The sequence below is a fragment of the Schistocerca gregaria genome, chromosome 4, assembly GCF_023897955.1.
Source record: "Schistocerca gregaria isolate iqSchGreg1 chromosome 4, iqSchGreg1.2, whole genome shotgun sequence".
NCBI lineage: Eukaryota > Metazoa > Arthropoda > Insecta > Orthoptera > Acrididae > Schistocerca > Schistocerca gregaria.
Window position 1 is genome coordinate 768844262 of NC_064923.1, and position 25670 is coordinate 768869931.

General features: G+C 45.2%; 1 protein-coding gene across 3 annotated transcripts in view; it reads right to left on the minus strand.

The window, feature by feature from the left end:
* Positions 1–25670, minus strand: part of LOC126266652 (putative fatty acyl-CoA reductase CG5065) — a 394269-nt gene that overhangs the window by 256558 nt on the left and 112041 nt on the right. For all 3 annotated transcript variants that reach the window (XM_049971045.1, XM_049971048.1, XM_049971046.1), the window contains exon 2: positions 22252–22469. In XM_049971045.1, the coding sequence (XP_049827002.1) occupies positions 22252–22458 (207 nt within the window). In that variant the 5' untranslated portion in view covers positions 22459–22469. The remainder of the gene's footprint in view (positions 1–22251; positions 22470–25670) is intronic.

Consider the following 25670-nt stretch of genomic DNA (forward strand, 5'->3'; position numbering starts at 1 on the left):
GCTGCCTTCACAGCCGTCCATAGCACAGAGAGTGCTGCCAGTGCACGGACTGACCTTTCGATTATGTCCCATGACCGTTCGATGGGATTCATGTCGGACGATCTGGATGGCCAAATCAGTGGCTGAAACTTCCCATCATGTTATGCAAACCAAGAGCGAACTACTGTGGACTGTTGACATGGCACACTGTCGTCCATAAAAATTACATCGTTGTTGGGAAACATGAAGACCATGAATAGCTGAAAATGGCGTCAAAGTAGCCAAACGTAACCATTTCCAGTCAAGTCTGTCCAGCTGGACCAGAGGACCAAGTCCATTCCAAGTAAACACCGGCAACACCATTCTGGACCCACCACTAGCGTGGACAATGCTTTGTTGACAACTTGGGTCCATGGCTTCATGGGGTCTGCGCCACTCTCGAACCTTACCACCAGCTGTTACCATCTTAAATCGGGACTCATGTGACCAGACCACGGCTTTCCAGTCATCTGGAGTCCAACCGATATGGTCACGAGGACGTGAGAGGCGCTACAGGCGATGTCGAGCTGTTAGCCATTGCCTATTAACGCCCACTTCCGTCCCTCTGTCCAAACGGATACGTTCGTCGTGTGTCCGACATTGATTTCTGTGGTTATTTCAAGCAGTGTTGCTTGTCTGTTAGCACTGACATGTCTAAGCAAACGCCTCTGCTTTCGGTCGTTAAGTGAAGGCCGTCTTCGTAATAGAAGAAGCTTTCTCGTTGATCTTCGGAGAATGATAACTCGTAAGCCTGAAGGTTCACCACTTGGAAGCAAAGGAAAGAGGGAGGGGTTATGGAGGGTGGGGGGGGGGGGGGGGAGTGTCGAAAACATCGGCAGTGTCACGCCTAATACTGATGAAGATAATTAATGGCCGGCCAGTGTGGCCGTGCGGTTCTAAGCGCTTCAGTTTGGAACCGCGTGTCCGCTACGGTCGCAGGTTCGAACCCTGCCTCGAGCATGGATGGGTGTGATGTCCTTAGGTTAGTTAGGTTTAATTAGTTATAAGTTCTAGGGGACTGATGACCTCAGATGTTAAGCCCCATCGTGCTCAGAGCCATTTGAACCATTTTTTGATGATTAATGATAGTTGGTTTGGACGCTTCTATTACCATTCGTTTGGACTGCTGTAGGTCATTTTGTGATTTATTGCTTTTCATTCATGCCACATACATTTGACACAAACGCATATAGATCAAAACTACGTGAGTCTTCAGAGAACCGGGCAAGATGAACTCAGCCTTCGATAAAGTTTTTCGAAGCCTGCCATCCTCTTTGTCGCAACGTTAATCCACGGCCAGTTTGCTCAGTGCCGCTAACTATAAAGAGAAACAGGACGGCGGATAGTTTATTGATCGCCTGTCTCGACAGAGGCTGGCGGAACACGCTTTCCTTCACGACCTCAAGATGAGGTGACATTTATACTCTAACGAACGGAACGTGAAAGTTTCAGACAGCGGGTAGTATCTAAAGGTGAGGTCATTCATATCTCTGTCCTCCGCTGAATGTTGCGATTCGTGTCGACACGCAGAATGTCGACGGCTGAGTTCTGCAGAGAAATACTTCCCCCGTTGAGTACGGTAGTCGGCACGCCTTCACGAACTTTCTAAAGGTACCGTTCTAGGGGCCTTGCAGTACCCACGGGAGATGCCCAAGTCTTGCGAGCTTGCAACATAACAGAGGGAAAGTTACGAGACAAGGGGTACAGGTCGCCAGACCTGGGAGGGAGGTTAACATAAAATGTCAGAGGCTTGTAAACGCACCAGGGGAAATACTGACCACATGGGCCATCATGGTGACCGGCGCGTATGGAGTAAACACCATAAGCTGTAAAAACAAGACTGGTGTAACTTCAGACTAGGAGCGAGGGTACGAGAGGAATAAAGAGAGAGTCTTTGAAAGGGGCATATATACACATAAAGAGTCTACAGCAGGCCTAACACATGATTTAATGTCAGGCTGTGTTTTGCGTAAAAAGCGGAAACTGTATCCAATAATTTAACTGCAAACACGGAAAAAATACAAGAGATGCAAATCCAAAAGATGAAGATTACTGTCAGACGCCTTCTTCCCTCCGCGCACTCAGCCTCCGAATTATAGTGCAAAGCTGCAGCCGACGAGATGGTGAGGGCCTTTCGACAACACATGTCAGTGACTGCCGAGGGCGAAGGGTAGAACTGAATAAAACTCGAAAGGAGAATTCTCCTAGAGGTTTGTTGCAGTCAAAGTAGGAAGTTGGTAGTTCAAAAATGGTTCAAATGTCTCTTAGCACCATGGGACCCAACATCTGAGGTCATCAGTCCCCTAGAACTACTTAAACCTAACTAACCTTAGGACATCACACACATCCATGCCCGAGGCAGGATTCGAACATGCGACCGTAGCGGTTGCGCGGTTCCAGACTCAAGCGCCTAGAACCACTCGGCCACATCGGCCGGCCAGTTGTATCAGCAGAGACAGCCGAAGAGAATAGGCAGGCAAGGCTAAGCAGAGTTATTTGCAGAAGCTGCAGCGCAGCTGATGCAATGCTTGCCGTTTAGCTAGGGACCGAAGCGTGTCGTGTCGCGAGTGCGGACTCCGTTAGTACTGACAGTTTCATTTTAATTAGGCGGAACGCTGCTAGTTAGTCACCGTCTCTGTGTAATGACTTGCTCTTTTCGTAGGCAAAATTCATTTAGGGCAAGAGTATCAGCAGTAGAATCAGTGTTCGTCATTCACTACTTATTCCAAACTTTACCTTTTGTAACAACGGAATTTCAACAACATAGGTCAACATTTCCTCTCATTTAGGCCATCCGACTATTTCCCTTCGTCCTGAACCTTGTCACCCAACCCCAAGCAAATCACGTTTGCGACGCGACTTCCTGTATAAATATTTTTTCTTTTATTATTTTGTTTTATTCAATACATTCAAATCTCTGTATACAGAGTTTAAAAAAAGTTTTGGATCTCCTCGGTTCCCAGAACTGATGAACATAGACTTTGACTATGGATATTGTATCACAAACACAGTCCCTTTGACTGTTCAGAGATGTCACTGAACCCGCCCAAAGATGTAAACAACCATGCATGAGCAGCGCCTACTAGACGGAGGGGGTCCGACAGCCCATCAGTTCCAGTCATTCCACCAGGAAGGACGTGCACGGCACGTGTTGTCTGTAGTTCAACCAGTGTAGAAGCTGTTACAATTTGTAAACATCATAAAAATTCGATTAAACAAAAACAAAACAGATCTGTGCAGGCCATACAGTCTACGCGAGCGAAGAAGTGGGCGCTGAGCTAGTGATGCTAGTCACAGCGTTACCAAATAACCCTGTGACGAAACGCGCCGCTCTTGTTTGGTTCTCTATCTCCTCTGTCAACCCGACCTGGTACGGATCTCACACTGATGAGCAATACTCAGGTATAGGTCCAACGAGTGTTTTGTAAGCCACCTCCTTTGTTTATGGACTCGAAAGGAATCGATTCACGCTGGAAGAAAAATTGTTCCAATTTTGGCCAGCAGGTGTAAATAAGGCGCTGTAAATGCAAGAAAGACGTATTGAAATGATCCCGTATTTAATGGATTAGGGAAGGGACGTGGGCAGAAAAAGTGAAATAAGTGAGGAAAGCATAATTTGTATTTCATTATTAACCGCCGGTTACACGATTTAGCCAATACGGGCAACGGAGACGTAGACGAGATGCTGCGACTGTAAAACGAAGTGATCGACAGTTGGTCGAGCAGTTCCGGTGGAATCTGAGCGGCGTGTTAACTGTATACTGGCCTCCAGATAAGGTAGAAAGAAAACGTATCCATTGGAATCGCGTTCTTTTAGACAGCTCCAGAGCCAAAAGACAAACGGATTCAGATCAGGCGATTTTGCAGGCTATGCATGTGGAAAATCTCTGGAGATAATACGTTCATGGAAGATTGCATTAAGCAAATCTTTCACTGGGCGAACGGCATGAGGTGTTACTTCATCTTGTATGAAAACAGTGGTTTCCACACAGCTGCGTTCTTCCAAGGAAGGAATCACGTGTCGTACAATGAGGTCTCGATAATGAGCACCCGTCACAGTGCAGCTGACAGGCCGTCTGGGAGTATCTCTTCAAGGAAGAACGGACCGAGAGTAAAGGTGCTTGTCAATGACGTCACACAGTTACATAGGGCGAGTGCAATGGCTGTTCGTGCACAACACGCGGTTTAACAGTACCCAAAAGTCGACAGTTGTGTGTATTCACTGCACTCTGGAATATAAAATGTCCCTCGTCACTTGGTAGAATATTGCCCGGCCACATGCCCGTGCCAGAAACCGGAGCGCAAAATCACAACGTAGCAGCGGATCACGAGCTTTCAGTCGCTGCACCGTCTAGATCTTGTACAGGTGCCAGTGCAAAAGACATCGCAAAACTTTCCGTACTGTTGGCCATGGAACGGACAATTCTCGTCACACTGCACTAGCACTAGCACTACTCGGGCGGCACGTGCTGCCTGGCCAGTCACAGCAACAGCAGCCTCGTCAGTAACGTCCAACGCGATAGGGCGCGCTCCTCACCCAAGTGCCACACCAACCTCACCCCTGTTTTCGGCGTTCAATATTGTCTTCCTTGGACTATTTAATGACGCCGGGCCCTCCTCAGACCTCTCACGTGCTGAATGGCCAGTCACAGCAACAGCAGCCTCGTCAGTAACGTCCAACGAGATAGGGCGCGCTCGTCACCCAAGTGCCACACCAACCTCACCCCTGTTTTCGGCGTTCAATATTGTCTTCCTTGGAATATTTAATGACGCCGGGCCCTCCTCAGACCTCTCACGTGCTGCGTGGCCAGTCAGAGCAACAGTAGCCTCGTCAGTAACGTCCAACGCGATAGGGCGCGCTCCTCACCCAAGTGCCACACCAACCTCACCCCTGTTTTCGGCGTTCAATATTGTCTTCCTTGGAATATTTAATGACGCCGGGCCCTCCTCAGACCTCTCACGTGCTGAATGGCCAGTCACAGCAACAGCAGCCTCGTCAGTAACGTCCAACGAGATAGGGCGCGCTCGTCACCCAAGTGCCACACCAACCTCACCCCTGTTTTCGGCGTTCAATATTGTCTTCCTTGGAATATTTAATGACGCCGGGCCCTCCTCAGACCTCTCACGTGCTGAATGGCCAGTCAGAGCAACAGTAGCCTCGTCAGTAACGTCCAACGCGATAGGGCGCGCTCCTCACCCAAGTGCCACACCAACCTCACCCCTGTTTTCGGCGTTCAATATTGTCTTCCTTGGAATATTTAATGACGCCGGGCCCTCCTCAGACCTCTCACGTGCTGCGTGGCCAGTCACATCAACAGCAGCCTCGTCAGTAACGTCCAATGAGATAGGGCGCGCTCGTCACCCAAGTGCCACACCAACCTCACCCCTGTTTTCGGCGTTCAATATTGTCTTCCTTGGACTATTTAATGACGCCGGGCCCTCCTCAGACCTCTCACGTGCTGAATGGCCAGTCACAGCAACAGCAGCCTCGTCAGTAACGTCCAACGAGATAGGGCGCGCTCGTCACCCAAGTGCCACACCAACCTCACCCCTGTTTTCGGCGTTCAATATTGTCTTCCTTGGACTATTTAATGACGCCGGGCCCTCCTCAGACCTCTCACGTGCTGCGTGGCCAGTCACATCAACAGCAGCCTCGTCAGTAACGTCCAATGAGATAGGGCGCGCTGGTCACCCAAGTGCCACACCAACCTCACCCCTGTTTTCGGCGTTCAATATTGTCTTCCTTAGACTATTTAATGACGCCGGGCCCTCCTCAGACCTCTCACGTGCTGCGTGGCCAGTCACAGCAACAGCAGCCTCGTCAGTAACGTCCAACGCGATAGGGCGCGCTCCTCACCCAAGTGCCACACCAACCTCACCCCTGTTTTCGGCGTTCAATATTGTCTTCCTTGGAATATTTAATGACGCCGGGCCCTCCTCAGACCTCTCACGTGCTGAATGGCCAGTCACATCAACAGCAGCCTCGTCAGTAACGTCCAACGCGATAGGGCGCGCTCCTCACCCAAGTGCCACACCAACCTCATCCCTGTTTTCGGCGTTCAATATTGTCTTCCTTGGAATATTTAATGACGCCGGGCCCTCCTCAGACCTCTCACGTGCTGCGTGGCCAGTCACATCAACAGCAGCCTCGTCAGTAACGTCCAATGAGATAGGGCGCGCTCGTCACCCAAGTGCCACACCAACCTCACCCCTGTTTTCGGCGTTCAATATTGTCTTCCTTGGACTATTTAATGACGCCGGGCCCTCCTCAGACCTCTCACGTGCTGAATGGCCAGTCACAGCAACAGCAGCCTCGTCAGTAACGTCCAACGAGATAGGGCGCGCTCGTCACCCAAGTGCCACACCAACCTCACCCCTGTTTTCGGCGTTCAATATTGTCTTCCTTGGACTATTTAATGACGCCGGGCCCTCCTCAGACCTCTCACGTGCTGCGTGGCCAGTCACATCAACAGCAGCCTCGTCAGTAACGTCCAATGAGATAGGGCGCGCTCGTCACCCAAGTGCCACACCAACCTCACCCCTGTTTTCGGCGTTCAATATTGTCTTCCTTGGACTATTTAATGACGCCGGGCCCTCCTCAGACCTCTCACGTGCTGCGTGGCCAGTCACAGCAACAGCAGCCTCGTCAGTAACGTCCAACGCGATAGGGCGCGCTCCTCACCCAAGTGCCACACCAACCTCACCCCTGTTTTCGGCGTTCAATATTGTCTTCCTTGGAATATTTAATGACGCCGGGCCCTCCTCAGACCTCTCACGTGCTGCGTGGCCAGTCACATCAACAGCAGCCTCGTCAGTAACGTCCAATGAGATAGGGCGCGCTCGTCACCCAAGTGCCACACCAACCTCACCCCTGTTTTCGGCGTTCAATATTGTCTTCCTTGGACTATTTAATGACGCCGGGCCCTCCTCAGACCTCTCACGTGCTGAATGGCCAGTCACAGCAACAGCAGCCTCGTCAGTAACGTCCAACGAGATAGGGCGCGCTCGTCACCCAAGTGCCACACCAACCTCACCCCTGTTTTTGGCGTTCAATATTGTCTTCCTTGGACTATTTAATGACGCCGGGCCCCTCCTCAGACCTCTCACGTGCTGCCTGGCCAGTCACAGCAACAGCAGCCTCGTCAGTAACGTCCAAAGCGATAGGGCGCGCTCCTCACCCAAGTGTCATACCAACCTCACCCCTGTTTTCGGCGTTCAATATTGTCTTCCTTAGACTATTTAATGACGCCGAGCCCTCCTCAGACCTCTCACGTGCTGCGTGGCCAGTCACAGCAACAGCAGCCTCGTCAGTAACGTCCAATGAGATAGGGCGCGCTCGTCACCCAAGTGCCACACCAACCTCACCCCTGTTTTCGGCGTTCAATATTGTCTTCCTTGGACTATTTAATGACGCCGGGCCCCTCCTCAGACCTCTCACGTGCTGCGTGGCCAGTCACAGCAACAGCAGCCTCGTCAGTAACGTCCAACGCGATAGGGCGCGCTCCTCACCCAAGTGCCACACCAACCTCACCCCTGTTTTCGGCGTTCAATATTGTCTTCCTTGGAATATTTAATGACGCCGGGCCCTCCTCAGACCTCTCACGTGCTGCGTGGCCAGTCACATCAACAGCAGCCTCGTCAGTAACGTCCAATGAGATAGGGCGCGCTCGTCACCCAAGTGCCACACCAACCTCACCCCTGTTTTCGGCGTTCAATATTGTCTTCCTTGGACTATTTAATGACGCCGGGCCCTCCTCAGACCTCTCACGTGCTGAATGGCCAGTCACAGCAACAGCAGCCTCGTCAGTAACGTCCAATGAGATAGGGCGCGCTCGTCACCCAAGTGCCACACCAACCTAACCCCTGTTTTTGGCGTTCAATATTGTCTTCCTTGGACTATTTAATGACGCCGGGCCCCTCCTCAGACCTCTCACGTGCTGCCTGGCCAGTCACAGCAACAGCAGCCTCGTCAGTAACGTCCAAAGCGATAGGGCGCGCTCCTCACCCAAGTGTCATACCAACCTCACCCCTGTTTTCGGCGTTCAATATTGTCTTCCTTAGACTATTTAATGACGCCGGGCTCCTCCTCATACCTCTCACTCGGCGATACTTTTTAGTGCAGCACCGTAATTGCTGCCGTTCACATGAAACTGTTTCACTAACAGCGCACGGTGTCTGTTTTAGTTAGCCTCACATTTCACTCATACTACGGCTTGTCACATGACAACGTGGGCGTCATAGTGTGTAGAGCGACAGATTTTAACCTGGTAGTCGCTATTAGAACTAACGTGCTTTCCAGCGTAAATCAGTTCCTCATTAACGCATCTACCAAGTTTCTCTGCAGACGATAAGTTACAGCCCATGCTGGAACTCCCTGAGAACCTTCAGTTTAGCGTTACCACCCTGTACTTCATCATTTACACTAATTTTTTTCTATCTTGGAACTCTTACATCTGGTCCGTGTTTGCATAGGAAAACAGTAATATCAGAAATTGAGTCCACCCTGATCCAAAACCCCTTCTTATACTTTTATTTCTTTATTCTCCCAAACTAGTTTCGGCGACAAATATCACCACCATCAGTGGGTTTTTTTTTTTTAACAGCAAGATGGCGTAATATTCTGGAACAGAAACAAGGTGCGAAAGTTTTGTTTTTCTGTGTATAAAAGCTGCTACATACCATCCAACGAACATGCCATGATGTTCGCTAAGTAAAAAAGTCAACAACAAAAGCGCACAGAAAATATGTCGCAAACAGCGACAATAATTGCTTAAAACATACTGTAACATGCAATAAATAATATTTAAAAAAACACTATTAACGGTGATATTTGTCGCCTAAACTAGTTTGAGAGAATAAAGAAATAAACGTATAGCAAGGTGTTTTGGATCAAGGCGGACTCAATTTCTGATATTACTGATCATTTACACTATTTAAATTTAGGTCGATCATTCTCCTTGTCTTATACTTGTGAGCACGGTACGTGTTTCTTTGGGGCCGTCATTACGAGTCGACGCTTCGGAGCAATATGCGGAGAACGTCGGCTCCAGGTGGGGCGCACGTGTGTTCGGTTTCACTTGGCCGTGCTTGCTGTAGGGGGCCACGTGGGCGCGTCTTTGGGGCAGGTCGGGTCAAGGTGAGCCAGAGGGCCGCTTTCCTCGGTGCACCGGGCGGCACGGCGGCACAGGCAGACGTTACTGTGTGACGGCGGACACGCGGAGCTTGAAGAGGTCCGGCCGTCTCCGTCACAGTGCGTCCACATATCTCCGCGGAAGCTTCAGAGCCGTGAAACTGACGTGCAAATGACTTCAAGCTTGTAACAGGTTCTAACCGGGGCGTTACAAGCGAACGATTGCAGCTGGATGGTGCTTATCCGCTTCTATCCATCAGAATTTCTGATTCTCTATATCTTTTGTATCATTAAGTAATAAAATCCAGATAGCTACCATAGTAGTTTAATGTTATTCTTTTTTTGTGACTGATACATTTCGGCGAGACTTCCATCTTCAAACCATCTGCCAAATTTGCCTGACATTTTTCATTTTATGCTATGTTGGTTAGTCGTATTTTGGGATATACAAATTTGACACATGTCGATGTATCATCAGAGGTCGCTGTCACTCTGTATTGTATTACAACGTGGCGTTTGTTTAAGACTCTTTGTGCTATAAGCTGATTTGTGGTTTGCTGCTGTTGTGAATGCTCCTTTCTTATACATATTTTATAATTTGACGTTTCATCGCCACATCTGACAGACTGACACTAGCTGCGACTGTTGTCAAGTGATGCTATATGGGCACAGCTGCTATGGTGTGTTGAAGCTATCATCTCAGGCTGTAATATGATGTTTATGTGGGTAGTTGTTTGTGTCTGTCCCTTACCTTTGGTTAGGAATTCATTAAAGTTTTTAAATCCGTTTGTTCATTCAAAATGTCATTAGGACCACGTATTGTGTGTATGTGGATTCCTCGAAAATACAAGAAAGTAGACACACTTCATTTGTTAGTATAAATCACAATATCGGGACTCATCTGTGAACAGAACATTGGCTCACAATGCGACCGTCCAGGTGGCATGTTGATACTCCACTCTGGACGCACCCTTCTGTGAAGGCACGTCACAAGGAACACATACGGCAGGTTTCCGACAGTAAAGGCGACTCTGCCGAAGCCTTCTCTACACCGTTTGCCTCGATAAAACATCTTCAGTGGATGCTGCGAGGTCAACTGCCAGTTGCCGCGCAGTACTAAGGCGATACCGTTGTGCCCATCCAGGCAAATAACGGTGCTCTCTTTCTGATGTCACACGTGGTCGGCCATACCCTGGTCTTCGGGATAGAGTTTCGGTCTCATAAACTGCCGCCACAACAAGCAACAGAACGACTCACACTAAGCAACTGGTCCACATCAGTCTGCGACTTTCCTGGACCCGCCAGGGTACCCGAGAGCGCTAACGCGCTGCTTCCTGGACTTGGGTAGGCGCGCCGGACCCGGATCGAATCCGCTCAGTGGATTAACCAGCCTGGATGTGGTTCTTAGGCGGTTTTCCACATCCCCCTAGGTGAATACTGGGCTGCTCCCCACGTTCCGCCTCAGTTACGCGAGTCGCAGACATTTGCAAAATGTTCGCGTTATTTCACGATTTACACTAGTCGCAGACAGTTGCGGTACACTGATTCCGTCCTGAGGGGGGGGGGGGGGGGGGCAGGAATGGCATCCGGCCATCCCTAAAAAACTAACACTGCCCAGTCCGTTGTAACCACGCCGCGCCGACCCTGCGATCTCTGCGGGACTAAGGCGGAAGCGAAAGAAAGAAAGAAAGTTTGCGATTCTCCTGCTTCCATCCTTCTTATGGTATTCCGCCGCAGAGAGATAGGGGGTCTTCTCCGTGCTATATTGCGCCGTCTGTAGCTGTGTACACAGAGATTGTGGATTTGGGACTAGCCATCAAACACAACCCTGATAGGTGCCTAGAAGTCATCGTTAGCATGGTTGTCCATTGACCCGAATACCATCTCCTGTCAGAACACGATCTCACGGACATCTGTTGAAGCGTTTGTAAGATTATACCGTCAATTAAACGCAGGACGGGGAAATAGTGGTTTGTTACATTAATTTTGGACACCAGTGTAGTTTATATCACTACTCTACTTACCCTTAATTCAGTTTTATCCCTGATAGCCGCCTTCAGTTCAGCCAGCATTCACCGTCGTTCGTCAAAAAATAAGTGCACACATCGTCTTCATGGCTAGTATTGCAATGATGTTCTAATTAGTGCCTTTCCGGCACATAATAGTGCGATGGCGTATTTAGCCTTTTTCGTGGCCTTTAAACTATACGAAAAGTAAGGCAATTCCCGTTTGGCATCTAACGACATGACTTCGCCCCTTTTTGTGTTTTTTGGGCGTATGCGTAATGACCGTAGGATAACTAAGACAGAACGGGAATGTAATTTAACGCAGGCAGTACTGTGAGCAAAGTGGTCGGTGTTCGACAAGGCGACTTCTGTGCTGCAGGCGCGCCACGGTGCGCTGCACGCTCCATTCCTCCGTTCCACCTCCCACCTCAGCCCTCACCCCGCTTGCCGATGGACAACTCGAATCCCTCTTGGACGGCCTAGCTTCGCTTCCCAGCAGACGAAAATCTTTAAACAACGCTGCGGCTGCTATGGACTTCTCCTTGAGGCGCAAAATACAAGAAGAAGGAAAAAAATATTAGCAGTGCTAGAGGCTGGTAAATTGCTGGATCACTGGTCCGAGTCTCGTTTCGGTCTTTATTTTTTACTTTTGAATACCTGTGACTTTTAAACATAAAATGTACCAAACATCTGCTAGTTAACACATATCTAATTATCATATTTACGAAAAATGGACGTCGTTTATTTCTAATTACTTACACCACGCAAAAGTCCAGCTTTCATTACAAATATAAATTATTAATTACTAATCTTTCATATAAGAGAGTTAATAAAGACTGCTTGAATTAAAAAAAGAAACAGAAATTAATTTTTTCGTCTTTATGCATCCCACACTCCACAGAAATGTTTGTAGAACTTGCGCCTTTGCATAAAAAATTACCGCTGGTGCAAATTCATCTAAGCTATCCTCATGGTAGTCGCGCATTCTATGAAAATTGTGTTTGAAATCTTATGGGACTTAACTGCTAAGGTCATCAGTCCCTAAGCTTACACACTACTTAACCTAAATTATCCCAAGGACAAACACACACGCCCATGCCCGAGGGAGGACTCGAACCTCCGCCGGGACCAGCCGCACAGTCCATGACTGCAGCGCCTACACCGCTCGGCTCATCCCGCGCGGCACAGTCCGATCTAGCCACTGGTACGAATGATGATGAAATGATGAGGACAAACAAACACTAAGTCCCCGGGCAGAGTCAAGGAAGTGACGTAATAAAAACATGTCAACGTAGCATGATGAGGCAGTAGAGGCGTATTGTGTTGCTGATGTAAGACGGCATCCAACGCGCCAGTACGGTCCATCGCGTATAGGCTAAGCCTGTACATTGGTTTCCGAGATCACCTGACCTCAAGCCTCTGAATATTTTCTGTCTGGGGTCGTCACACAAGTGAAGTTCACAGCGTTAGCATCGACACGTTTGAAGAACGGGAGTAGCGAATTCTATCGTCTTGCCGAAAGTTACGAGATGTTCCAGGGTATATGAAAGATTCCGTAAAAATCACTATAGAGGGGAGAGCAGTTTTGGCTGACAGTTGTAAGTATACAGTAAATTGAAACACGTAACGTGCTGTATTGAATTTCTTGCTACAGTTGGGCGCCTGAAATTTGAGCCCCGTTAGAAGGGGCTTCATTGAAAGAAAAAATCATTTTTCAAGTAATTTGCACTAGAAAGAAGACCACCCACCAATAGAATTTTTGGATTTTTTATTTTTATGGCGCGTTAAAGACAGAACTCAAATATCAATCACCTAGTGCCTTGCTATGTAACTCTCAGAACTTGTAGAAAAAATCGACTTTGAAGTTTTCCGAATGCCGTTAATATCCTGAAGCAAGGCAGAGTTGTCAGTGAGCAGTGTGGCTCTGTGATAGAATGCGGTCGCGCGGGATTAGCCGAGCGGTGTAAGGCGCTGCAGTCATGGACTGTGCGGCTGGTCCCGGCGGAGGTTCGAGTCCTCCCTCAGGCATGGGTGTGTGTTTGTCCTTCGGATAATTTAGGTTAAGTAGTGTGTAAGCTTAGGGACTGATGACCTTAGAAGTTAACTCCCATAAGATTTCACACACATTTGAACATTTTTTTTTATTGGACTGTGTAAAGATTGGGACTTTGCACAGGCGCTAATCACCGGGCAGTTCAGCGTACCACAAACCAAACATCATCTTCATCATCATCATCTTGACCCTGTGTCTCTCTGTTCAGTACAAATTTCGCAATTGATTTTAAACATCCCTGTGAGCTAGAAACCGGAAGTTTTAAATATGCCTCACAACTGGTCGACAAAGCAGTGACGTTGGGGTAGCAACCATTACATGCTAGGGGTTGGGGGTGAAAACGGGGTGACAAAGGAGCATAACGCAGAACACCGTTTGTCCAGATGGAGTCCATGCGCGACGGTTGTTCTTAGCACATTGCCTTTACAGGTGCGATGAGCATAGATTAACTGACCGAGCGAGGTGGCGCAGTGGTTAGCACACTGGACTCGTATTCGGGAGGACGACGGTTCAATCCCGTCTCCGGCCATCCTGATTTAGGTTTTCCGTGATTTCCCTAAATCGCTTCAGGCAAAAGCCGGGATGGTTCCTTTGAAAGGGCACTGCCGATTTCCTTCCCTAACCCGAGCTTGCGCTCCGTCTCTAATGACCGCGTTGTCGACGGGACGTTAAACACTAACCACCACCACCACCATAGATTAACTGCTGTAGAAACAGTCTGCGACGGTACATTCGATTTCTAGGCGCACCTCTGTAACGCCTCGAGCAATTTCTATCGAACTTAATACACGTATCACTTGCAACGTGGAAAAAAATGACTCTGACAATAAGGCACCTCTAGTTCCCCTGTGGCAGAGGGTGCAGGTGACAGGGGGCGGTATAGAAACATAAGTCAGGGATGCCTGGAGCAGTTTCAGCGAAGTCTGGTGTACACATGACTCATTTTACCACTTCTTTAGGGATCCTGACCTCAGTCGGTACAAACAGAACCCTATAGTATCACTGTGTTGTCCGTTCGTCTGGCCGTTTCCGTCTAACTGTTAAAAACGTATTCTCTCAATAAAGGGTAGACGTTTCAAGTTGTCACATACCAAGGTCCACCGACCTTTGGCGGTGTAACACGTGTAAGCTTCTAAGTACACGCAATCAAAAGATTGGCCTTTTATGTGACATATTTTGATTCTCGAAAAACCTGTAGGTACTTCCCGTTAGCCTAGAATCAGGACATGTGGCTTCACAGCACAAGTAACGGGGAAAACTGACATTGTTAATTTCTACTTACATCATACGAAAAAAATTTTGTTGTTTGTTATCTGACTGTCTCTCTGTTCTTCTTTCTGTCACGACGCCTTTTGCTCAGGAACGGCTAGACGTTATCACGTTGAAATTCACGGTCACTTACTTAGATCTATGGACCCTTGTTAGCGTAAAAAAAGTTAAACGTCTAAGTCAATGCAGTCAACAGATCCGCCCATTTGTCACATATTTTACTACTCGCAAACTCACTCCTTAAAATGTGTAGGTTACTTCCCGTTGAGCTAGAATCACGAAAGTTTACAGGAAGCAAGGTTTCACAGTAGAAGCAAATACCAAAAGAAAATTTAAAAAATGTAAATTTGTAATTACACACGAAATCATATTCTTTTGTCAATTGTTATCCGACTTCAAAATTAAAATAAAAAAATTCTCCATAGTTTTGAATGCTCAGGATCTATAACTTTCCAGGCAAGAATAGTGGAGGCTGTCGATTGCCAGGATGGATGAACTGTCCACATACATTACCAACGCTCGGAGCGCGCGACTTACTCGCACATGGCTCAGTTTCTTGTCCGTGAGTCTGTTTTGTGCGGTACAGATTTTGCAGTTGATTTTAAATTAACTTCCTCATGAGGCAGAGACTTGAAAGCTAAATCGTAGCTCAGAACTGGATGATAATCAATATCAACTCGCCTTCTTGTCTGCTTCAGAAAAGGGTACTTTGTGTGCGACTACCATTTCCCCCGTTCCCAGTTCGAGTCGCAAATGGTTGGCGCCAACCACGGTGGCAGTTTGGTAGTTCTCTCCAATTTTTACCTTCACGTTTTTCTTTTTTTTTGCGTGATGTATATAGCAGCAAACAACATATTCGTTATCTCAGTTGAATAGAAACTAAAATAAAGCTCAAATTTACCCGGTGTCTCACTTGTAATCTCATTACAGCGTTTAAAATCAATTGAAAGATTTAGTGCACGCAAAACTGAAAAACAGAAAATAATTATTTAAGTAAAAAAAAATTTTAATACAACACGTGTTCAAATCTGACTGAAGAGAATAAAATAATTTTTTCCTAGCCCCATACAGATAGTTCTGATAATTTGTGATGGGGATTTTTTAATAGTTACGAAAATACTTGTAAGATTTTCAACGGAAAACGTGGGTTTCATACAGTACACAACTGATGCATGAATAGCTCACCTCCTTACGATTACACTACATAGTAACTGATGCATGAATAGTTCACCTCATTACTATTACACTATTTAGCAACTATTCATGTATAGTTCATCTCTTTAACATTATCTGTTACATGTGCCCCACGTTTTTAGTTTTAAATCTTGCAAGTATTGTCATAGCTATTAAAAATTCACAATCACAAATTTTCAGGGATATCTGTATAGTGTGAGCAATCTCTATACGACTAAGAGAAATTTATAGTTTTCAGCCCGATTTAGGAACGTGTTACGTCAAAAATTCATTGTTATTTGTATAATTATTACACTGAAGTCGGTGGCGGCTCGAAACCGTACATTCAGAGTAATGTTACAAATGGATCGCCTGCAAAGCTATGTTTACTGGATCGATTTTGCTTCTAAGTTTCTGAAAGTTGTCACAACTCGCAGTTTGCATAGTTTATTGATCGGCTCTACTACTCAAATGAACAAGAGCATCATCAGAATATACAGTTTACAGTTGCCTCCCAGTTCTAAAGATTCATTAGATTTATTAACTCTAATCTGCCTTTTTTTTTAATGCGTCAAATAGAAACTGAGAGACATCAGTTATTCTCTTTCGTTCGGTTTGGAAATTATTGAGTGGACCTTAACTAATTTCGTTTTCGCCATTCTGTTCGAAATACTGTAATATTTCGTCAATGTAATCTTTTTCATTTAATAACTGCGCCGTATATCATTATCAGATGCTGTCACTAAATCTCCTGCGTCCAGCAATTTTTTATTTAAAGTTTTAACTATTGTAAGTTCCGGTGCATTGGTAGTACTTGCATTTTCTGCACTAGGCAGGAATTTGTTCGTTTGTAAAGCAACTTTTGTTTCTTCATTTTTGTTTTATTTGGCGCAGATATAAGCCACTTTTCTCTCAGAAATTATGTCTTTAAAGTCTTTGTTCGATAAATTGTGCTTTCAGTGATGCTGAAGTCTTTTCTCTAATAAGGCTACCTCATTCTTGTTTAGTTGTATATTTGTTAAATTGACGTGCTTACCATAGAAACTAATTTGTGTTTCTGAGTCAGTTATGATACCATTGGTAGCGAATTGTAACGAGCTATAAACTTTCTTAAGTGAATAGCACTAGATTTATGTGTAGCACGTCAGTGTAACAAATATACAGTTGCTTTACAAACGAGCAAAGCCCTACATAATCCACTAAATGCAAATCAGGTTATCCTCCATTCAGAGGCTGTTGCACGCAGCGGCTGTTATATTGACTTCTAAACAATAGAGTTCAGCTATCAGTCGTCCTTTGGAAATTTTTTTATTGGCAGATCTGGATTTCAGCTATAAACTATCCATTCTCAGTGCACTGGTGGTCGGGCTTCATCCACAGTTCATTGAATACTCATGAACTGTGGATAAAGGCCCACCACCAGGTATTACATGCATTGATCAAACATAATAGTGCACTGAGAATGGATAGTTTCTAGCTGAAATCTAGATCTGCCAATAAAAAAAATTCCAAAGGACGACTGATAGCTGAAATCTATTATTTGTAGGGTTAAACGCAAATGCTTCCAATAACCGGAACTTAGCACAGTAAAAATTTTAAATAAAAAATTGCTACGTGCAGGAGCTTTAGTGAGAAAATCTGTTACGCATAATACGGCAGTGTTATTATATGAAAAAGATTAAATTGACAAAACATTACAGTATTTCGAACAGAATGGCATAAACGAAATTAGTAAAGATACACTCAATAAGTTCCAAACCGAACTATAAAGAAAAATTAATGCTGCACAATTTCTATTTGACCCATCGGTAAAACGTACATTAGAGTTAATGAATCCAAGTCTTAATCTTTAGAGCTGTCAGTCAAACAGGTCTATTGGGAGTTTGTTATTTGCATTTCTGGAATTTGTACATATTTTGCGTGGTATCAACGTTCGATACCACACTTGTTAGGGGTTGCAGATGTCGACCGCGGTCCGTAATAGATATCGCTGAACCCGCGAGTCGCGACTAGAGCCGATAGCGCAGCTCCGCGGCTTGTGACAAGTATCTAGCGAGCTCTCGTCCCTTCACCTGATAGGAAGCAACCTCTAACACGGCGCTTAGTCAAGTAGGGCATAACTAATGCCTATCTCGACATCTGTTTGTAATTATATGTATGCAGCATATGAAGAAGCCTGTAACACAAGTCAAGTTCAATATATAATATTTTTTACCCACGACTACTAATTATTTCAGTCGTTTCTATTTAGCATTGGCCATCTGTCATCATAACAACTGACGACGAGCATCATAAAACTATGGATGTCTCAAACGCTAAGCGACAATTTTGAATCGCTTTATTATTCGCGCGTAGTCTTTGGTCAGAGTAGTTGTGTCGCTGGGAGATTTGCTTGTTTTGCTGTCGCTGCTTGGCAGCGAGATGCGCGGGAGTTCTATCGTTAGAGCACTAGTGAGAAAGACGCCGGGCAGAGGACTCGTGGCAATGTAGACGTAAATTTAAGTGCATCTTTACTGCAGTAAAATTAGCTGTATTTGAAGGCTGTGAAACAGACGAAGGATTTGATTAGTGTTTTAGAATGAAAACAGTATGAAGAGGAATGAAGGTAATATTTAATTTATTGACACTGCAGTCGCGAGTAGTTAGAATCACTATTGAATGTGATTTCCATATCAGGGAAGTTAAGATTTTTCATTACAGATTGAGTAATTTTCACTGGGAGGTATTTTTCACAGTTGTTAATTTAGTGTCTAATATTTGTGAGAGTGAAGGTTTGGTATCAATGTTGCCCTTTGTCAATGTTAATGACTGTTGTAACATGAATGCATACAAGAAATATATTTTACATAATTTAAAAACATCCTGGCAGATTACAATTGTGCGCCGGACCGAGACTCGAACTCAGGACCTTTGCTTTTCACGGGCAAGTGTTGTACTCACTTTGAAGCTGTGGGGAGGGTCGTGAGTCGTGCTTGGGTAGCTCAGTTGGTAAAGCACGCCGCGTTGGATTAGCCGAGCGGTCTAAGGGCGCTGGAGTCATGAACTGTGCGGCTGGTCCCGGCGGAGGTTCGAGTCCTCCCTTGGGCATGGGTGTGTGTGTGTTTGTCCTTAGGATACTTTGGGTTAAGTAGTGTGTAAGCTTAGGGATTGATGACATTACCATTTAAGTCCCATAAGATTTCACACACATTTGAAGATCTTTTTTTTTTTTTGGCAAAGCACTTGCCCCAGAAAGGTGGAAGTCCCGAGTTCGAGTCTCGATGCGGCACATAGTTTTAAACTGCCAAGAAGTTTCATACCGGCGCGCACTCCGCTGCAGAGTGAAAATTTCATTCTGGAATTAAAAAACATCTTGTCAAAGGAATTTTTGTCCTAAGAGCATTGTTCACATCCACGATCCAAGTCGCTTTTATTTAAAGAAGTGTCTCACTCAACGGTGTGTATAAAATAGTTTATTTGTTGTCCGGATCATACTGCACTAAGCTCTCTGGTACTGTAGTTGACACATAGAGAGTAGCAGGCACTACCAGTTACATTACGAGGTCAGACATTTTCATTTTAGGATCTGTTTGCTACGAGCATTATCGACACACAGAGACCATTTCATGAGTGGCATTAATGCACGGGGACCACTTTGTTTAATTAAAGAGATTAATAATAAAGTTCATGATTTAATCACTTTGCATACTTTTTTGTGAATAGGGCAGGCAGATATTCAGGGTGGTCCAACTGATCGTGACCAGGCCAAATATCTCACGAAACTCGTCTAGCTTTAAGGGGAAAGGTTGGCCCACTAGATGGCGCTGCCATAGGTCAAACAGATATCAATTGCGTTTTTAAAAAAATAGGAACTCCCATTTTTTATTACATATTCGTGAGGTATGTAAAGAAATATGAATGTTTTAGTTGGACCACTTTTTTCGCTTTGTGATAGATAGCGTTGTAATAGTCACAAACATATGGCTCACAATTTTAGACATCCATCATGGCCGGCCGCTGTGGCTGAGTGGTTCTAGGCGTTTCAGTCTGCAACCTCGCTGCTGCTAGGGTCGCAGGTTCGAATCCTGCCTCGGGCATGGATGTGTGTGATGTCCTTAGGTTTAAGTAGTTCTAAGTCTAGGGGACTGATGACCTCAGATGTTAAGTCCCATTGTGCTTACAGCCATTTAAACATTTAAAAACATCCATCATGTTGGAATTATATCGCAATTCTGCATGCAGTGAAACACCTTGCAGTAACATCGGTAGAACATTACGTAGGAAATCAGCATACATTGCACCATATAGAATGCCATCGATAAAATGGAGGCCAATTATCCTTCCTCCCATAATGCCGCACCGTACATTAACCCGCCAAGGTCGCTGATATTCCACTTGTTGCAGCCATCGTGGATTTTCCGTTGCCCAATAGTGCATATTATGACGGTTTACGTTACCGTTGTTGGTGAATCACGCTCCGTCGCTAAATAGAACGCGTGCAAAAAATCTGTCATCGCCCCGTAATTTCTCTTGTGCCCAGTGGCAGAACTGTATACGACGTTCAAAGTCGTCGCCTTGCAATTCCTGGTGCATAGAAATATGGTACGGGTGCAATCGGTGTCGCTATAGCATTCTCAACACCGACGTGTTTGAGATTCCCGATTCTCGCGCAAATTTTCATCTTCTGATCTGCGGATTAGCCGCGACAGCAGCTAAAACACTTATTAGGGCATCATCATTTGTTGTAGGTCGTGGCTGATGTTTCACACATGGCTGAACACTTCCTGTTTCCTTAAATAACGTAACTATCCGGCGAACGGTCCGGACACTTGGATGATGTCGTCCAGGATACCGAGCAGCATACACAGCACACGCCCGTTGTGCATTTTGACCACAATAGCCATACATCAACACGATATCGACATTTTCCGCAATTAGTAAACGGTCCATTTTAACACGGGTAATGTATCACGAAGCAAATACCGTCCGCACTGGGGGAATGTTACGTAATACTACGTCCTTATACGTTTGTGACTATTACAACGCCATCTATCACATAGCGGAAAAAGTGGCGCAAGTAAAACATTCATATTTCTTTACGTACTACACGAATATGTAATAAAAAATGGGAGTTCCTATTTAAAAAAAAACGCAGTTGATATCCGTTTGACCTATGGCAGCGCCATCTAGTGGGCCAACCATAGCGCCATCTGGTTTTTCCCTTCAAGCTAGACAAGTTTCGTTCTTTGTAGTTTTTTCGTTTGACGCTTACTTCGTGAGAGTTTTGGCCGGTCACTATCAATGGACCACCCTGTATAACTGGTTTCTCTCGCAGCTGGAAATGGACAAAGACAGCCAAAGCTAAACAACAGCAAAGTTACGACCATCCACTCAAGCCAGTACGGAATCTCAAATCCAACGAACAGAATTATTCAAAGAAACTTCCACTGTATATTCTGATGATGCTCTTGTTGATCTGACGAGCGAAACGGGTCAATAAAAGATACAAAGTGCGATTTGTGGCTATTTTCAGAAATTTAATTTTGACACTCGTTGCGCCTTGTAATGGTTCTTCATTTACGTGACCATTACGGCACTCCAACCCCAGTACTCGATACCAGTAATATCGTACTGCTTTTCTGCGAAGTAACAGACATATTTTTGTGACAATATTCACATTTGGTTTTATTAATGTATAGGTACTCCGTCCGATGTATGGATGTATTAGAGTGATATGCTTCTTTTGTGTATTCATTTCTATGAGACTGTCATAATCTGTGACTTACTTGTAACCGTTTCGGCGCGAATGTTCACAGAGCAGTCTTTGTTTCAGTTTGCAGAAGTTGAGTTATCTCGCTTTGTAAAAGAACAGTCAAGTCTTGTGTATTGTTAAAGTGGAAATTAAATGTATGAAGATTGATACAAAAGTGTTTTCTTGATGATGTGACAATTAAGAAGTATATGTGAAGTTTAACAAAAATGTGGATCGTGAACACCAAGTCAAAAATATTTCTACCATACCATTGTTCTGATTTGGGATTGTTTGATCATTAAGAATTTCCTGAAAAACCCATTTGTTAGGTCTTCAAATATTGCTAAAATACAGATCTGGACCTTCTAGCAGTCAAAGTGCAATCACCCTAGAATCAACAAGATGAGCCATAAGTACGAAATCTATGTGGGAATCCATTCAAGATAAGTGCCAACATTAATGACTTTTTTTACAGTGACTTCATTATTTCCATTCTGACGATACCATCGACAGTCAATAACTCTGTTGCCCGATAAAGCGGACATATGCTGCGTGAGCAACATTATTAATCTGATTTCTAACCTAGTTTGCAAGTGGTGGTGTTGTTAGACCCTGCAGGCAAGGCCTGCTCTTGGTTTTTGCTTCTGTTGTTATTGTACAGTGTTCACCACCAGTTGTGAGACACCCTCCTGCAGATGTGAGAGTAGACGTCGATCCCCCTTCCCCCCCCCCCCCCCTTTCCCCGCCCCCCTCCTTCAGCAGGTGACCCACCGGCTGGACAGACAACCCATTAGTTGTAAGAGGCCCTGTAGAGATGAGAGTAGGCGTAGCTGCCTGGACTGGCCGGTGGACACGGGAGACGTCGGCTCACCGGCAGCTGGACGATGTCGTCGCGGCGCTCTCTGGGCGTCCGTCCGCGCTTGGGCCGGACCAGCACGAAGAGTGAGCGCAGGTGGTCGCAGGCGTAGAGCAGCTTCTCGAGCAGCACCTTGCCCATGAAGCCGGTGCCGCCCGTCACCAGCACCGAGCGGCCGTCGTAGAACGCCGAGATCTCGCTAGCGGGGCTGCTCTCCGCCATCTTCGCCTCTCCTGGAACCGTCAGAAGGCCACAGTCATACGTCAGGCAGCACTACAACTTAAGTCAGACTGTGCCCTAATTACCTCTCTGCTTTTAGCAACGAACTGATCCCCAAAACTGTAATCTGTCCACAGACTTTCCTTCAGAAATATACCAACGACCTCTTTTTTCTTTTTTCGGTGGGTACGGAGGGGGGGATCATCAGTCTTCTGACTGGTTTGACGCGGCTCGCCACGAATTCCTCTCCTGTGCCGACCTCTTCACTTCAGAGTAGCACTTGCAACCTACGTCCTCAATTATCTGTTGAATGTATTCCAGTTGTAAGTAGGCTGTTTAGGTTTTTTTATTGGTAACGCCACATAGCGCTCTGTATGAAAAATCACTGGCTGTGCTGTGTCCAGTCAGTGGCTGGTTGGCATTGTTGTAATACTCGCCATTGTAGTGTTGGGCGGCTGGATGTTAACAGCGCGTAGCGTTGCGCAGTTGGAGGTGAGCCGCCAGCGACGGTGGATGTGGCGAGAGAGATAGCGGAGTTTCGAAATTTGTAACACTGGATGTCATGAACTGATATATATAATATGACATTTGAACAATATTAAGGTAAATACATTGTTTGTTCTCTATCAAATACTTCATTTGCGAACTATGCCTATCAGTAGTTAGTGCCTTCCGTAGTTTGAATCTTTTATTTAGCTGGCAGTAGTGGCGCTCGCTGTATTGCAGTAGCTTGAGTAACCAAGATTTTTGTGAGGTAAGTGATTTGTGAAACGTATAGGTTATGTTAGTCAGGGCCATTCTCTTAAAAAAAAATTAAAAAAATAATATGTCTTCCTCTGCAGTTTTTACCCTCTGCAGCTCCCTCTGGTACCATTGAGACTTCCCTGATATCTTAACAGACGTTGATGGTCTTAGGACAGCAACCAACCGCAAATTTACTTTCAGTTCTGTTATTCAAAGGATACCGTTACCGGTTTCAAATCGTTCTGATTCATCCTCAGACGGTATCTTTATGACATGTGGTGTGTTTTTTTTACAGATTAATTGTCCTAAAATATAAATAATTGTAAACACGCCACACACAGATGGTTGCGTTACAGATTTTCGTCGCATGTGACGTACGTGAAACGTCGGTTTGGAGTGTTTGTTTTCATAACATTCGTCCAACAGATGTAAATACATTCCCATGGCATTCTTATAGTTGTTGTACGAATATTTTAGGACAATTAATCTTTAAAAAAACACACCACATGTCATAAAGAAAGCGTGAAAAACCGTCTGAGGATGAATCAGAACGATTCGAAACCGGTAATAAAGGAACTGAAAGTAAATTTGTGGCTGGTTGCTGTCCTAACACCAACATTTGTCTTCAAACAACAGCCACGGTCTCCATCATGTTATCATATGACAAAATTGCATCTTAAAAGATGTCCTGTCCTCCTTGTCAGTGTTTTCCAAAAACTCCTTTCATCTCCGATTCTGCGCAGCAGCTCATCATTCCTTACCTTATCTGTCCACCTAATTTTCAACATTCGTCTGCAGCATCTAAAATGCTTCGATTTTCTTATGTTCCGGTTTTCCCACAGTCCATGTTCCAGATGTTCCAGTACCATACAATGCTGTGCTCCAAACACATATAGCCGCGCGTGGTTTATTGTTATTATTTTTTTATTTACACGTCAAGTACCGCAGGACCAAATTGAGGAGCAAATCTCCAAGGAGATGGAACGTGTCAGTACACGAAATTACAACATAAAAGTAATAACAGATAAAAATAAATGTCCACGAACCTGAAAAAAGTCAGTCCATAAGTTTAAGTAAACGCTAACAGCAATACAATAATAATCATCATTTTTTTTTCTTTTTTTTTTTTTTTTCTTCAAGGAACTCTTCGACACAATGGATGGAGGAAACTCTTCAGTTTCGGTTTGAAAGCACATGGATTACTGCTTTGATTTTTGAATTCGAGTGGCAGCTTACTGAAAATGGATGCAGCAGTATACTGCACAGCTTTTTGTGCAAGAGTTGAGGAAGTCCGATCCGAATGCAGGTTTGATTTCTGCCAAGTATTAACCGAGTGAAAGCTGCTTATTCTTGGGAATAAACTAATGTTGGTAACAAGAAACGACAATAAGGAATATACATATTGAGACGCCAACGTTAAAATACCCAGACTCGTGAACAGAGGTCGACAAGAGGTTCGTGAACTCACACCACGTATTGCCAGAACCGCCCGTTTCTGAGCCAAAAATATCCTTCTAGAATGGGAAGAGTTACCCCAAAATATAATACCATACGACATAAGTGACTGAAAATAAGCAAAGGAGACTAATTTTCTTGTCGATGTATCACTCACTTTTTATACCGTTCAAATAGTAAAAATGGCAGTATTAAGTCGTTGAACAAGATCCTGAACGTGGGCTTTTCACGACAGCTTACTATCTATCTTAACACCTAGGAATTTGTCTAGGGCGCCTTTTCACGGTCCTCGCGGCTCCCCCGTCGGAGGTTCGAGTCCTCCCTTGGGCGTGTGTGTGTGTGTTTTGTCCTTAGCGTAAGTTAGTTTAAGTTAGACTAAGTAGTATGTAAGCTTAGAGAACTATGACGTCAGCAGTTTGGTCCCATAAGATCTGACCACAAATTTCCAAAAAAAGAAACATATTCTCAGAAATTTCTTCATCAAAATGAAGCCTACCTTTTATACTAGGAGACTTCTCTTGGCCAGGAAAGCCGCTTTGGTCAGTGCTAGTCTGCTTTTGATGTCCTCCTTGCTCCGTGCATCATTGGTCACTTTGCTCCCTACGTAGCAGAATTCCTTAACTTCGTGACCATGAATCCTGATGTCAAGTTTCTCTCTGTCCTCATTTGCACTACTTCTCATTACTTTCGTCTTTCTTCGATTTACTCTCAGTCCATATTCTCTACTCATTAGTCTGTCCAATCCATTCAGCAGATCATGTAATTGTTCTTCAGTTTCACTCATTGATATCCTTTCACCTTGAATTTTAATTCAACTCCTCAACCTTCCTTTTGTTTCCATTATTGCTTCTTCGACATACAGATTGATCACACGCCAAGATGAAGGTGGTGTAAGCACACACACAGTCAGCGTATCGTGTACACCTGTGGTTGCAGAGTGGAAAAACTAACTGAATCAAGTCCCACGCTTTGGCATAGTCTTCTTTCTCTCATAGAAATCTATGTGCTGGAGGCAG